The sequence below is a fragment of the Thamnophis sirtalis genome, unplaced genomic scaffold (genome assembly GCF_051295495.1).
Source record: "Thamnophis sirtalis isolate CommonGarterSnake01/CBP01778 unplaced genomic scaffold, rThaSir2_p1.2 scaffold_5, whole genome shotgun sequence".
NCBI lineage: Eukaryota > Metazoa > Chordata > Lepidosauria > Squamata > Natricidae > Thamnophis > Thamnophis sirtalis.
In genome coordinates this window covers 102,466,306-102,480,918 of record NW_028261385.1, presented here as the reverse complement: position 1 = coordinate 102,480,918, position 14,613 = coordinate 102,466,306, and the positions used below count along the sequence as shown (strand labels likewise).

General features: G+C 39.9%; 1 protein-coding gene across 3 annotated transcripts in view; it reads left to right on the top strand.

Moving 5' to 3' along the window:
* The first annotated feature begins 4,119 nt into the window (after nt 1-4,119).
* LOC148045506 (stimulated by retinoic acid gene 6 protein-like) overlaps nt 4,120-14,613 on the top strand; it is a 49,963-nt gene continuing 39,469 nt past the window's right edge. The window contains exon 1 of one of the 3 annotated variants that reach the window (XM_087716327.1): nt 4,120-5,050. In XM_087716327.1, the coding sequence (XP_087572453.1) occupies nt 5,037-5,050 (14 nt within the window). In that variant the 5' untranslated portion in view covers nt 4,120-5,036. Of the gene's footprint in view, nt 5,051-9,634; nt 9,873-10,924; nt 12,646-14,613 lie in introns of those variants that run through there. The other 2 variants (XM_087716325.1, XM_087716326.1) reach the window with 2 other exon arrangements.

The following is a 14,613-nucleotide window of genomic DNA, read 5'->3' as shown; positions in this document are numbered from 1 at the left end:
ATGTAGGAAAGAAAGAAAGGAAGAAAGAAAGGAAAGAAAGGAAGGGAAAAAAATACATATCTGTGCCAAAGTTAGATGCAAGGGAAGATAGATCTTAGAACTGTTATATCGAGAGATCGACCCCTAGGTCCCTAACATATGGGGTGCCGCAGGGTTCGGTCTTATCACCACTACTATTCAACATCTACATGAAACCGCTGGGTGAGATCATTCGGCGGCACGGGATAAGATACCATCAATATGCGGACGATACCCAGTTGTATCTGTCCGCCCCGTGCCAACTCAATGAAGCGGTGGACGTGATGAACCGGGGCCTTGAAGCTGTTAGGGACTGGATGAGGGCTAACAAGCTTGTGCTCAACCCGGATAAGACCGAGTGGCTGTTGTGTTTCCCTCCCAATAATTTGGCAAGTGTTCCATCTCTCAGGCTGGGGGGTCAAACACTACACCCCTCAGACAGGGTTCGCAACTTGGGAGTCCTCCTGGACCCACAGCTGACCTTTGACCACCATTTGTCAGCTGCGACCAGGGGGGCATTTGCCCAGGTTCACCTGGTGCGCCAGTTGCGACCCTACCTGAATCGGGAGGCCCTCACAACAGTCACTCGTGCCCTTGTGACCTCTAGGCTGGAGTACTGCAACGTGCTCTACATGGGGCTGCCCTTGAAGAGCATCCGGCGAGTTCAGCTAGTCCAGAATGTGGCCGCGCGAGCGATTGTGGGTGAACCTCGGTTCACCCACATAACACCTATCCTCCGCGAGCTGCGCTGGCTACCTGTTGATTTCCGGGTGTGCTTCAAGGTGCTACTTGCCACCCATAAAGCCCTTCATGGTAGTGGATCTGGATACTTGAGAGACCGCCTCCTGCCAATTACTTCCTCGCGACCAATTAGATCACACAGATTAGGCCTCCTCCGAATCCCATCTGCCAGTCAGTGTCGATTGGCAACTATGCGGAGGAGAGCCTTCTCGGTAGTAGCTCCGACCCTTTGGAACGATCTCCCCGGGGAGATTCGTACCCTCACCACCCTCCAGACCTTCCGCACAGCCCTTAAAATCTGGCTATCCCGTCAGGCCTGGGGCTAAAGATTTAACCACCCCCACCCGAATGGTATGAATGTTGTGTTCTTTTTAATTATGTATTGTTCTTATGTGTCATTATTTGTATCCCCTCCCCATGAGTTGTAAGCCGCCCTGTCCCCCCAGGGAAAAGGGCGGCCTATAAATAAACATTCAAATTCAAAATCTAATGGGCCTTTGGGGGTAATTGGCAGCAGGCGGTCTCTCAAGTACCCAGGTCCAATACCATGAAGGGCTTTATAAGTGACGACTAGCACCTTGAAGTGTATCCGGAGACCAATCGGTAACCAGTGCAGCTTGTGGAGGATAGGTGTAACGTGGGTGTACTGAGCTGAAGTCTCCGAATGCTCTTCAAGGGCTGCCCCATGTAGACCGCATTGGAGTAGTCCAGACTTGAGGTCACGAGGGCATGAGTGACTGTTCGGAGTGCCTCCCGGTTCAGGTAGGGACGCAATTGGTGCACCAGGCGAACCTTATCAAGCCCAATCACATAGTTTCATAGCGGAGCACGGGTATTCAGTTAGTATACCATCAAACATGAAAAGGGAGAGGCGGGCTATCATTGACAGACAGTTCTGAAAAGCAATCAAAAACTTCTTCCACTGCTAAATGGGAGATAATTGTGTTAGGAAAGACAATGGCTGCAATCCTATGAGGTATTCCATTAAACAATCCACAATCAGGTTGACTAAGAATTATATTAACTAGAATGCAAAACATCAAGACGACCCGATGTTAGGAAAGATTTATAGATTTATAGTGACCATACTTCCTTTATTAGAAAGGATCATTTTTTATTTCAAAAAACCCTGTCCTTCAGATTTTTTAAATTGAATCATTTTCTATTTCCTGCTCTTTAATCTTTCGTTGTAATACAAAGTTATAAACAGAAACAATGAAAATTTTGTATCCTTTTGTATCCTTTCAGAGTTGCCCCTTTTGAGGGCAAATCTGATTAAATATCCTTTATCTTTCCCCAAGAAAATAAGATTACTGTATGTAAAGTAGAAAAAATGCAGCTAGTAATTTTCTTTTTTCCCTATTTCTTCTTTTCCTATGCCCTGTCTAAAACAAATCTGGAACAATTTACCATCTGTGCAAAGTACATCTTGTACAGTATGTAACAGTGAGTGTATATGCGCTTTTCACTAGAAGCCATGAGATTTACTTCTTGATTTATCTGTGGCTCTCCAACTGTAATTCAGTGGAGTTGCTGTTGTACAGATAAAATAGTTCACAGACTGGAGGGTGCCTCTAGTGAAAGAAAGCTGGCAAGGAACAGAGAGAAAGTTCATATGAGGTGATTCTCTTCTGCACTTCAATGTGTTACCAAATATCCTAATATATTTTGCAGTGTGGTGTCCTGTAGTGCTTACGAATTGTATAGCCTAAGAGTCTAATAATCCATTATTGAAAAATAATGATGTGACAAATGGGTTTCTTGAAGTGGCTAATTGATTTAGCAAGAGGATAGGCCAGGCTTGATTTTAGGTAATTCTTTAATGAGGCTTCTGAGCAAAAGTAAAACAAAAACATTTTGCTGATGATAAGTTTAATCTTCACAGAGTTTTCTTTTCCTTCCTTTCTTCTTGACCAAGGAGCATTCGACAGAGGAAGCTTGTCTGTGGTGGATTGTACATTTTCCTGTCACTTCAGCATTTCTGATTGAAAAAGAGGTGACATTTCTGAATATGTGTACATACATTTTTGATCTCTGCCAAGTCTCTGTTTTGACTTGCTGATGTCCTGATTCTAAGTGCACAACAAAGAATAAACAAAGTGGTTTATTGATTTCTACATCTTTGCTGTTTGCTCTTTTGTGTACTACTGACAAAAATACTGTCAATCATAGCAGGAATGGGAAAGATCCGACTGCAAGATTATTTTCTGTAGAGTTCTTGGTATTCTCTTAGCTTTGTTGTTTGCTTGCAGACGTTTCATTACCTAACTAGGTAACACTATCAGTGCTATGTGGATTTCTCCTAGATAGTTCCTTGATTAGGGTGCTGTTTTCTCCTTGAGTGTTTGGTCCATATTCATCCTCTGGGTGTTGGCTGCTGTGGGGAATGTGTTCCCCTCTTTTTGTTTCCTCCTTTGTTTTTTCGTCTCTTTGGAATGGGGTGAAAACATGGTTTATTTCTATTGATTCTGATTTGTCTAAATGCCAAGCTTGCAGGAACTCCCTAGCATTTTTGGATTTAGCTTGGTCTAAGATGCTCAGTTTTCCAATTGAAACTATGGTTGGATCTATCCATCTGCTTAAAGTGTTTTCATTGTATCTTCTGCTGGTATTCATACATGCATTCTTAGTCTTCTGCCAATATGTTTACATAGTGGCTATTAAGAATTCTTACACTATAGGATAAGATATAGCCAAGATCTGTTAAGATCTAAGTGACAGCAAGTATAGAATGTAAAATATATGTAAAGTGATATTTTGTTATAAACAGTCAAGTATATATAAGTATGAAATAGTATACACAAATAATTAAAAAACAAGGGGACCACGAATGTAAGATATGAATATATAGGAAGGAAAACATCAATTATAAAGACATACTAATACAGAACTGCTGTATGTTGAAACTTTTGTTCCTTTGTTGTTTTCATTTATGTTTTGTCTTGTTTATGTATTTATAATAAAAAAGTTATAATAAAAAATAAAAAATAATTCTTACACTATATATTGTTTTTTCTTCTTCTTGGACTCCTGACTCTTTTTTGTTTAAGATGTTTTGTGGGGTGAGTTTAGTTAGTTTGTAAAGTATGACTTACATAACAAAAATAATATTTAAAGATCTAAGGAAGCATTTTATTGGAGATGTAATAAGGATAATGCTTTTTTTAAGGCGCATGTTTTTACAATGTCCTATTTTGGGAAAATAGTAGGTTATAAAAATATAAGTATGCAACAAATGTTAAAATTTCAAAATATTCCTATTACATGGAATTTGAGAACTGGAATAATGTAAATGGATACTCCTTGCCCCTGCTATGGCCAAAAGACTGATACTGTAGCATTGGAAAGATAAACATATGGTCCATTCACTGAATGAAAACTTGATTACACTTGCCACCTATCAACAGATAGCTTGTAGATGTAGACTTTGTATGGACAAATATGAAATATGGAACTCATTGACACTGTAGATTAAAGATGAATGATATACAAATGTGTTAGAAATAAATACTGTATATATGTACTTTAATAATATTTAGATACGTCTATACAGAATTATTACTCTTATGGTATACTTTGCATTTTTCCTATTTTTTCACTTTTTAAAAATTGTTATTTGTGTTATGTTCCTTTTTCTGTTATTATATTTAAAAGCAATTAAAAAAAGATGTTTGAAATTCCTGCTTAAAGCCCATCCCTCTTCCTTCCAGTAGAAACATTTTTTTTTTTAATGGTTTTGTTATAGTTCTGCAATCTTTATTTTAGCGCGCTGGAATGAGACTGTGTGCGTATGTTTTGATTTTTAGTTAGATCCGCTAAATAAACAAATAAAATAAAAATTTGTCCGTCCTGCCGAGAACGTCCACAACGATTTGTACGTGGCTGGGGGATGATGGGGTGTTGCAGCCGGGTACATCTGGAGGCCGAAAAACGGTGCGGGAGCGTTTCTGCGCCCGTGGAGAAGCAGCCAGACCTTCCCACGATTCCCTCCGGGGATCAACTTGCGTTGAAATCGCAGCGGGCGGAGGGAAGAGGAAATCGCTTCCATCAAAGATACCCGACTACGCCCCGCTAGCTTCTTTCGGCTGACTGGAACTCCGCCCGAAGCGACCATTTGAACGTCAAGAAGGCAGCAAGAGCTTGAAGTTGCTAGCTAGGCAGGGAGCGCACCAACTTCGGATTTATAAGCGTGGCTCCCTTAACCCAACTTTAGAAAAGCGGTCCGCGTCTCCCTTTGCAATCGTGCATCTCCTCTTCCAGCCTTTTTCTGCAAGACCATGGCCGACGACGCGTAAGTGGACGGTGCGACCGAGGCAGATCTGGAGGGGGAGTAAACTCCAAAAGTTGGGGCGGTTGTCCGTTAGTGAGAAAAGCTGGGAAGGAGAACCGCGTCGCGAGTTTCAGCCGCCCCTTTGCAAATCTGCTCCTTTGTATCTCTTGGGTTGAGTCCCCGCGGCCGGGACATTGAAGGCGGGGGGGGGGGGGGGCTTCGCTCTGCTGTCGGGTTCGCGGCTGAGGGGCGGGGGGCAACGCGCTTTAAGGCCACTTGTGCATCTGAAGCAAGAAACGCCTCATTCACGGCCTCCCGTCCCGGTTAAAGAACGAATTTGTGGGACGGGGGGAGGTTAAAGAGAAAAGCGAGGGGAAACAAAATAGCTGCCTCCCAAATCCACAAAGGGTGTGTAGTTGAGATCTAGTTAAACGGTCAGCACGTCCTTACCGAAATAAAAGCGGAGGGGAGGATGTTGCTTTTCTCCCTGTCTGTCTCTCTGCTTGTCTCTCCCCCCCCCCCGCCGCTTGCGGGTAATTGAAACAATTCAGGGGAGGGGAGAGGCTTTTAACTCTTTCCTGTGTTTCCCCCTAATGGAGGGTACAGATGGTTTTTTTTTTTTTTTTTTAGGAAAAATGGAGAAGGGCTGTCAGAGACTTGGAGTTTTCCCCCACTATCAAAATACAGCACTATCTTAGTGTGACATTCGATGCACTACTACTATCTCTATTTTAAGTTTGACTATCTTCCAGGAAAATCCTAGGGTTGGGCCTTGGCGCATTTGCAGCAGCCAGAGCATGAATAGGCTCTGGCACCCTGTTTTTTCCCCTCTCCTTTTCTGTTGGGCCTCTTGATTGCCTTAATTCCATTCTTAGCCCTTGATGAAGCAGGCTTAAATTTAGCTTCACCAGGGTTAAAACAGTGCCCCCCCCCCAGTCTGGCTCCAAATACAATTCACAAGATCCTCAAGCTGATTAAAAGATTTACAAAAGAGTAATTTTTAGAAGAAAGAGTTTGAAAAACAAGTTATCCAATAGCAAAACCAGGATAATTTAAGGATAATAAGTGATGCATTGCACCAAACTCATTGAAGCCCATGAAAATTATGCTGTGAAAGAAGGGTACGGGTAGTTCTTGAGTTACGACCACAATTGAGCCCAACATTTATGATCCTATATGAAACATTTGTTAATGATAAGTTAGTTTTACAACATTCCTTGCAACAGCTGTTAAGTGAACAACTTCAGATATTAAGTTAGCAACAAGGTTTTTAAGTGACTTTGCTTGTCAGAAGGTTGAAAAAGCTGATCACACGACCCCAGGACACTGCAGCACCAGTCATAAGTATGAGCCAGTTTCCAACCATCTAAATTTTGAAAAGGTGGCCATGGGAATGCTGCAATTGTCGCAAGTATGAAAAATGGCCATAAAGCACTTTTTTCAGTGACACTGCAACTTTGAATGGTCCCTAAAACAATTGTTGTACGTTGAAGACTACATGTAGCATTAGCGATAGCACTTAAACTTATATACAGCTCCATAGAGCTTTACAGCCCTCTCTAAGCAGTTTACAGATTCGATCTGCCAAACTGCTGGCTGTTGGTGATCAGCAGAAGTAGCCTGAAGTACTGCACTCTAACCACTACACCGCCCTGGGTTTTGTTATGCAGTAGATTTTCTTAAATAAATGTAAGCCTCCCAGGGTCACCTATCCTGAGTTGGGCGGCTATGTAAATTTTCTTAATAAAATAAAATACCCATATTTCCCCCCATCACAGCTGTACACTCATACATGGACAACCTCTCACATATAATTGAATAGACAGAAAAAAACATCTTTGATGGAAGAAATGAGGAACTGCCAAAATGCCTCTTTTCTCCCTGAGAATCAGATTAAAAAACCTTCTGCTATTATTATTATTATTATTATTATTATTATTATTGCCAGTGAAAGTGAAAATTGTTATGTGGAAGGGTTTAGTTGATGTTCAGATAGGACTGAGGAAGTTTGATAGGCTAGGAAACAAGTCATGAGCCATTCAGCTGTATTGCCCAATTCTAAAGTATATGTTTGAGTTTAATGCGTGAACCAAGCCCTGTTTGTTTTGCAATGAGAAGTAGCTCTGTGCCACTTTTACTCATAGATCCCCTCCAATGCAAATTATCTCCATTGATTGCTCTGCCATAGTATTTTGCTGAAAGCTTGATTGTGCCACTTACATAATGAATGCCATTTCTGCACCTTGAAATAAGTATGCGAATACTCCAACTAATATACTGGAGCTGTAAAGTTGGTTAGTTAGATAAATCAGTCAACCAATCAATCAAGCAACCAATCATTGATCTAGCTATACATCTGACAGCAGTGACTCTAGGTGGTTTTCCCTGTTAAAACAACACTTTAACAATCCAGACCACAAAGCTCAAGGTCAGAACAGTAATCTCAGTTTATAAAAACTAGTATTAAGCAGCTGAGCTCATTTCAGTTTCTGGCCCAAGTGCCTTGGGGAACAGCCTGGTGTTAAGGGCCTTACCAAAGGCTAACAGGAAGTGTGCTGATTCACATATTTTCAGAGGGATGTTATTCCACAGGGCAGGCAGTGCTACAAGAAATCATGATTCCACATGAGTTCATCTGGTGAGCTAAGCAGAAACAATTATATAGTAATATCTAATGTTGAATCTAATGCTTCTGTCCAAATTACTTTGAAGTATAGTGGCATTTTGCCAAATAATTACTTCTTAAGATCTTGGAAATAAAATTTAATCAAATAGATAGAGAGACAATATTTAAGTATTTTGCTTTATTTTTAGTTTATAGAGGTTTTTCTGCCTTCCTCTCCCCATACCCTGTTTCTCCCCTCTTTTTTCTTTTTCATATTGCTTTCTACCTATTAAATATATGAAACCGTCCCCACGTCTCTTCACCATATATTTTTGTTTTTCTATAATGAGTTAGGTTTCTTTTTTAAACCATACACATTTTTACAGTGTCTATAGATACAGTTGCAAGAAAAAGTATGTGAACCCCTTGGGATTACATGGAGTTTTGCATGAATTGGTCATAAAATGTGCTCTGAACTTCATCTAAGTCACAACAATAGAAAACCACAGTCTGCTGAAAATAATACTACACAAACATTAGATGTTGCCATGGTTTAATTGCACATAACATGTAAACATTCACAGTGCAGGGAGGAAAAAGTATGTGAACCGTTGGACTTAATAAGGAGGTTGACCCTCCTTTGGCAGCAATAACCTCAACCAAATGTTTCCTGTAGTTGCAGATCAGACCTGCACAATGATCTGGAGTAATTTTGGACCACTCCTCTTCACAAAACTGTTTCAGTGTAGCAATATTCTTGGGATGTCTGGTGTGAATCACTCTCTTAAGGGCATGCCACAGCATTTCAATCGGGTTGAGGTCAGGACTCTGACTGGGCCACTCCAGAGGGTGTATTCTGTGCTGTTGAAGCCATTTTTGTATTGACTTATTTGTATGCTTTGGGTCATTGACCTGTTGCATCACCCATCCTCTGCGGAGCTTCAGTTGGCAGACAGACGGTCGTACGTTTTTCTGCAAACTGTCTTGATAAACTCTGGAATTCATTTTCCCATCAATGACAATAATTTGTCCTGGCCCTGAGGCAGCAAAGCAGCCCCAAACCATGATGCTCCCTCCGCCATGTTTTACAGTGGAGATGAGGTTTTGATGTTGATGTGCTGTGACTTTTTTTCTCCGCACATAGTGTTGTGTGTTTTTCCCAAACAACTCAATTTTGGTTTCATCTGTCCACAGTATATTTTGCCAGTAGTGCTGTGGAATATCCAGGTGGTCTTTTGCAAACTTCAAATGTGCTGCAATATTTTTTTTGGACAGCAATGGCTTCCTCCGTGGTGTCCTCCCATGTCCTCCATTCTTGTTTAATATTTTCCTTATTGTAGATGTGCCAACAAAAATGTTAGCATGTGCCAGAGATTTCTGTAGGTCTTTAGCTGACCCTCTAGGATTCTTCTTTACTTCATGAAGCATTCTGCGCTGTGCTCTTGCAGTCATTTTTACAGGACGACCACACCTAGGGAGAGTAGCAAACAGTGCTAAACTTTCTCCATTTGTAGACAGTCTGTCTTACCGTGGACACATGAACATCAAGGCTTTTGGAGATACTTTTGTAACCCTTTCCAGTTCCATTCAAGTCAACAATTCTTGATCATAGGTCTTCTGAGAGCTCTTTTCTGTGAGGCATGGTTCACATCAGACAGTGCTTCTTGAAACCAGTAAACCCCAAATAAGTGTGTGTTTTTAAAGGGCAGAACAGCTGTCAGCAACACATCCAATATCATCACACTGATTGGAGTCAAGGTTGGCTCACTCGTGGCTCCAATTACCTTTTGAAGAAGTCATTAGGCTAGGGGCTCACATACTTTTTCCTCCCTGCACTGTGAATGTTTACATGTTATGTGCAATTAAACCATGGCAACATCTAATGTTTGTGTAGTATTATTTTCAGCAGATTGTGTTTTTCTATTGTTGTGACTTAGATGATGTTCAGAGCACATTTTATGACCAATTCATGCAAAACTCCACGTAATCCCAAGGGGTTCACATACTTTTTCTTGCAACTGTATATGATGTAACAATATATACTTCAGTGGTAGGTTCAGGATCCTGGTGCAACTGGTACAGTACAACAGGGCCCGGCGGCTACCACATGAACATGCGTCCCTACCTCCCGCGACACTCTGTGATACCTCTGCAATGCTCCAGCTGCTTGGCGGAGCGTCATGCAAGTGCCGTACACTCCGTGAGCATGCACAGAACTGCCAAAGAGCTTAAATACAGGTAAGGATGGCGGGTGAATGGGTGGGCACCATACAGGAATGATACCCAGTGCTCCTGGAAGGCACCGGTATGCTTGTACTGGGGCGTACCGCCTGCAACCCACCACTGATATAGTTCTTTAGTTTATAAATAATATCAACTTGCTAAGCTTTCTAGTAAGAAAAATCCCATGGTTATGCAATCACCATTTGTAGCACCCCCCTCCCTTCTGATAAGCAAAGTCAATGGGGAAAGCTGAATTCATTTAATATCCATTAACTTAATAGCCATGCCAAGAGTCATAAACTCTGGTGCAACTCACAACAGCCACTTAGTTAGCAACAGAAATTCCTAATTATGGTTATAAGTCAAGGACTACCTGTAGCTTCTCATCCTCTCTAAATATAAGAGAATCCAGATATAACTATTTTCCTCTTTTAACCCTGAAATTGATCAATGAAACCAACTTGATAAATCTTCCCTGAATGCTTCAGGGTGTCACTTTTTAATCCCTTCAGAAAGAACCCCAATTTTTTTGTTCGTTTTTGTAGCTATAGGTCTTTCAAAACTAACATTTAAAGTTTAAAACAACAGCTTTAGTATATTCAATAAATAACTTGTGTCCTTTTGTTTATCCCTTCTAGAAAATCATCCAAGACCTTAGCAAAAATCTTTTGTATAGCTATTCATCCATTTCCTGAGAGTTGTGCACCACCTTTTAAGGAATAATTTGTATGTCTATATTTTTCTCCATATATCACAGTTAAATCCCCAAATCCAGAGTTATATTCAAAATAATTTCAAAATTATCAGCTGAATCTTATTTTTGATCTGTAACTTCATTACAACATGCTTGGTCCATTTTATTGAGATTATCTGTTTTATAAGCAACAGATTGGCCAAAAATATACAACAATTTATAGAAATCTGCTCCATTCTTTATCCTGTGGCTCCCTCTAGTGTACAGCCTTCAAGGTCCCTTTATCATAAAATCATATGATAAAAATCATTTGTGGGATAATTATTTCTAATTAAATCAAAGCTATAAGGGAAGTCCTTGACTTAAAACAATTCATTTAATGACCATTCAAAGTTACAATGGCATTGAAAAAGTGACTTATGAACCATTTTTCAAAGTTACAACCGTTGCAGCATTCCCATGGCCAGAAAAATGAAAATTCAGATACTTGGCAACTGACTGATATTTATGGTAATTGCAGTGTCCCGGGGTCATGTGATCACCTTTTGCAACCTTCTGACAAGCAAAGTTAATGAGGAGCCAGACTCATTTAACAACTGTGTTAGTAACTTAACAAATGCAGTGATTCACTTAACAACTGAGGCAAGAAAAGTCACAAATGAGGCAAACTTCACTTATCTGTTTAATTTAGCAACAGAAATTTATAGCCATATGTCAAGGACTACCTTCACTTCCAAATCAATCTGGGCCCTTAATCCATTATAACTTTTGAAATCTATATTCTGAGTACACTTTTGCTGTACAATCCAATACTACATATATTTCAAAGGTGTTTAAACATCTATCTTGCATTGCCTTCTGCTAAGGGGGAAAAGACTAACATGATGAATACAGGAAAATCTAGCTGATCTGAAGAGTCCTAAACTCTCCAACCATAATAAAAAAAGGAAATCCAAAAGTTGATTAGGAATTGAGGCTCAATCAAGCTTGATGTCCATAAAAGGCAGAGTTGCAGGATTGACCTTGAAGGAATCGTCATTTCCATCATAAGCTGCCTGCAGAATGGCAATTTCTACTGCCTGCAGTTAGTCCTCGGTTAACAACCACAATTGAGCCCAGTAAGTTATTGCAGTTGTTAAGCTGCAGAGTTAACAATGGTCATCAAGCAAGTTACTATGGTCAGTAAGGAAATTGTATAGTCATTAAGCAAACCATATGATCCCTAAGTGAACCAGGTTATCCAATGAATGTTGCAAATCCAAAACACTGAAAATTGTGGTTACAAATGATTTAAATGAGGCATTGCAAATGGTTTAAATGGTTGCCAAGCACCCACAATGTGATCATATATTCGTGGCCATGTGTGTGTGTCAGTCATAATTTGGAGGACAGGTCACAAGTCATCTTTTTGAAGCCCATCATAACTTAGAGCTGTCATTACGTGACCTGTTTTTTTAGGCTGCTCATTTTGCTATGTCTGCATCCAGAATTGCAAAGGATAAAGTAGGACTTCCTATTTTGTCCCTGTGTGCCCCACCCCTCATATTCATTTCACATGGGTGGAACTGCAAGGGAGGAACCTTCAGTTGTTTAGGGACAGAATTTATTACATTAAATAAAAGCTCATGCAATTATTTTCATCTTTCCCCAAAAGGAATATATTTGTTTTGATTTCTCATTTGTATGTCTAGAAACACATCCACATTTTTTATTTATGGTTGAGTTGTGCCAGATTCTCCAGCCATATCTCAGCAGTAAATCACAGATTTTCTTGACATTTTGCAGCTGAAGGCACTGTTGTTCAACCTTGGCAGATTTTTAAGTCCTGCCCTTCCTTTGGCAGTAAAACAATATTGGCCTCTTTCCAAGATTCTTTCATAGGAATGCTTTGCAAAACAGACTTTATCCTGCTTCTAAGTGGAATGAAAAGTTACTTTGAAATCACTTATAATAGGAACTGGGTAAGTAGAAATCCAGGTGGAATTGATTTGGAGAACCAAACTTTAAAAAAAGAAAGATATTCAAGACCTGTGGTGTCTGTGGAATGTTGGAAGTTGAAGTCCACATATCTCAAAGTGGCCGAGGTCAAGAAAGGTAATGGGAAGTGTTGGGATTAACTTTACAGTCAAGGCTAGATTAGACACTTTCTAATCAACTTGATTAGTAACATAATTACAGATAACAACATTTTGTTGCAATAGATTGACCATTGTAGTGCAAATATCATGACTGGAATCTACTGATAAAAGGATGCAAACTATTTAAAAAAAGCAGACCAAAAGAGGAGGTGGAGTTGTATTATATATAAAAGATCACTACATCTCTACAGAAATACACAAAGCCAAGGATGGAAACCTCCTTGAAATCATATGGGTCAATATAAAAGGAAAAAAAATGACACTGCTTGATCACCCAACCAAGCAGAAGATGAACTTTTTGCTCATCAATTAACAAATGTATGTAGAAAACGTACTACAATAGTAATGAGAGACTAACTATCCTAATATCAACTAGAAGACAAACTCAGCAGCAGTGACATGCGGTGAGGTTTATGGCTGGTGAGGCACTGACGTCATCACAATCAGTTTTACAAACATTAAAATCCTACAAACTATCTTATCCAATATTTGATTGGCAGCAGTTAACAGGTTATGTTTAAAGTCTCATATCAGCATTCTTTACACATACTGTAGCACACAAAAAAGTACATTTAATAGAAAAAAAGTGAAGTTATTATGGGTCTTACCTTTACTTATAAATGAAGTCCATCCGCCGCTCCTTCTGAGCAAAAATATCTATAACTTGTTGGTAGAATTTTTCATTGTCTTCTTTTAGTTTTAAAAGTCTTTCTGTCTCGATGGCGATCATGGCCAGGGAAGAAAGTTGTCCTTGATGTTGTTGCACTCTGTGGCTGTCACTTACTTTGCTGCTGCTGAGTCACAGGAAGAATGAGCGCCCTCTACTATGAGGCAGGAGAACTGCGTGCCTCACTTAGTCTGATTTTACTGGACCTAATTCTTTTTAAAAAAATATATATTTATTTTCAAAGCAAACATACAAATCCTCCTTCTTTACATACTGTAGAAAGTGTATCAGTTGGTTACAAAAGGCTTTTGTGCATCTCTTCCACCATCATCAAATATAATTCATATTAACTCTAATATCTTAACTCAGATATTTATTATATTACCATCATCCTAATTCTTACTAATAGAGAAAAAGTGATTGATGAAGTTGCTGGAACCTTGGGTGAGAGTCAATGTTCCCTCTAATTTTTTTTCAGTGTGTGCATAAAAGTATAGTGTTTGAGCGGCACATTTTCATGCCTGAGCACCTGAATTTTTTTTGGCCATAACTGCCATCAGAGCAGATGTTGGGGAGGGGAGCAAGGAGGAAAAGGATCCCCTCCCTCTCCCTCAGACCCCCAGGAAGGAAGGAAGGGAAGGAAGGGGCAGGGACAGGAAATGAAATGGGAAAGAAGAAAAGGAAAGGAAAAGAGAAAGGAAATAAAAAGAGAAAGGAAAGGAAATGGAAAAGAAGGAAAGGAAATGGGAGAAAGGAAAGGAAAGGAAAAGAGAAAGGAAAGGGAATGGAAAAGAAGGAAAGGAAATGGGAAAGAAGAAAGGAAAGGAAAGGAAAGGAAAGGAAAAGAGAAAGGAAAGGGAATGGAAAAGAAGGAAAGGAAAAAGGAAAGGAAATGGGAAAGGAGAAAGGAAAGGATGAAGGGAGGGAAAGGAAAGGGAAAAGAAAAAAGAATGGAAAAGGAAATAAGGAAAGGAAAGGAGAAAGGAAAGGAGAAAGGAAAGGAGAAAGGAAAGGAGAAAGGAAAGGAAATGGAAAAGAAGGAAAGGAAAAGGAAAGGAAAAGGGAAAGGAAAAAGAAAAGGAAACGGAAACGGAAAAGGAAAAGAAAAAGGAAAGGAAAAGGAAAAGGAAAAGGAAAAGGAAAGGAAGATAGAAGAAGGACAAAAAGGGAAAGGAAAGAATGGAATGGATTGGTACTGCTCAAAAATCACTCGGGATGTAGGTCACTCTGAAGTTGAACCGGGCAAAGAACAGAGAC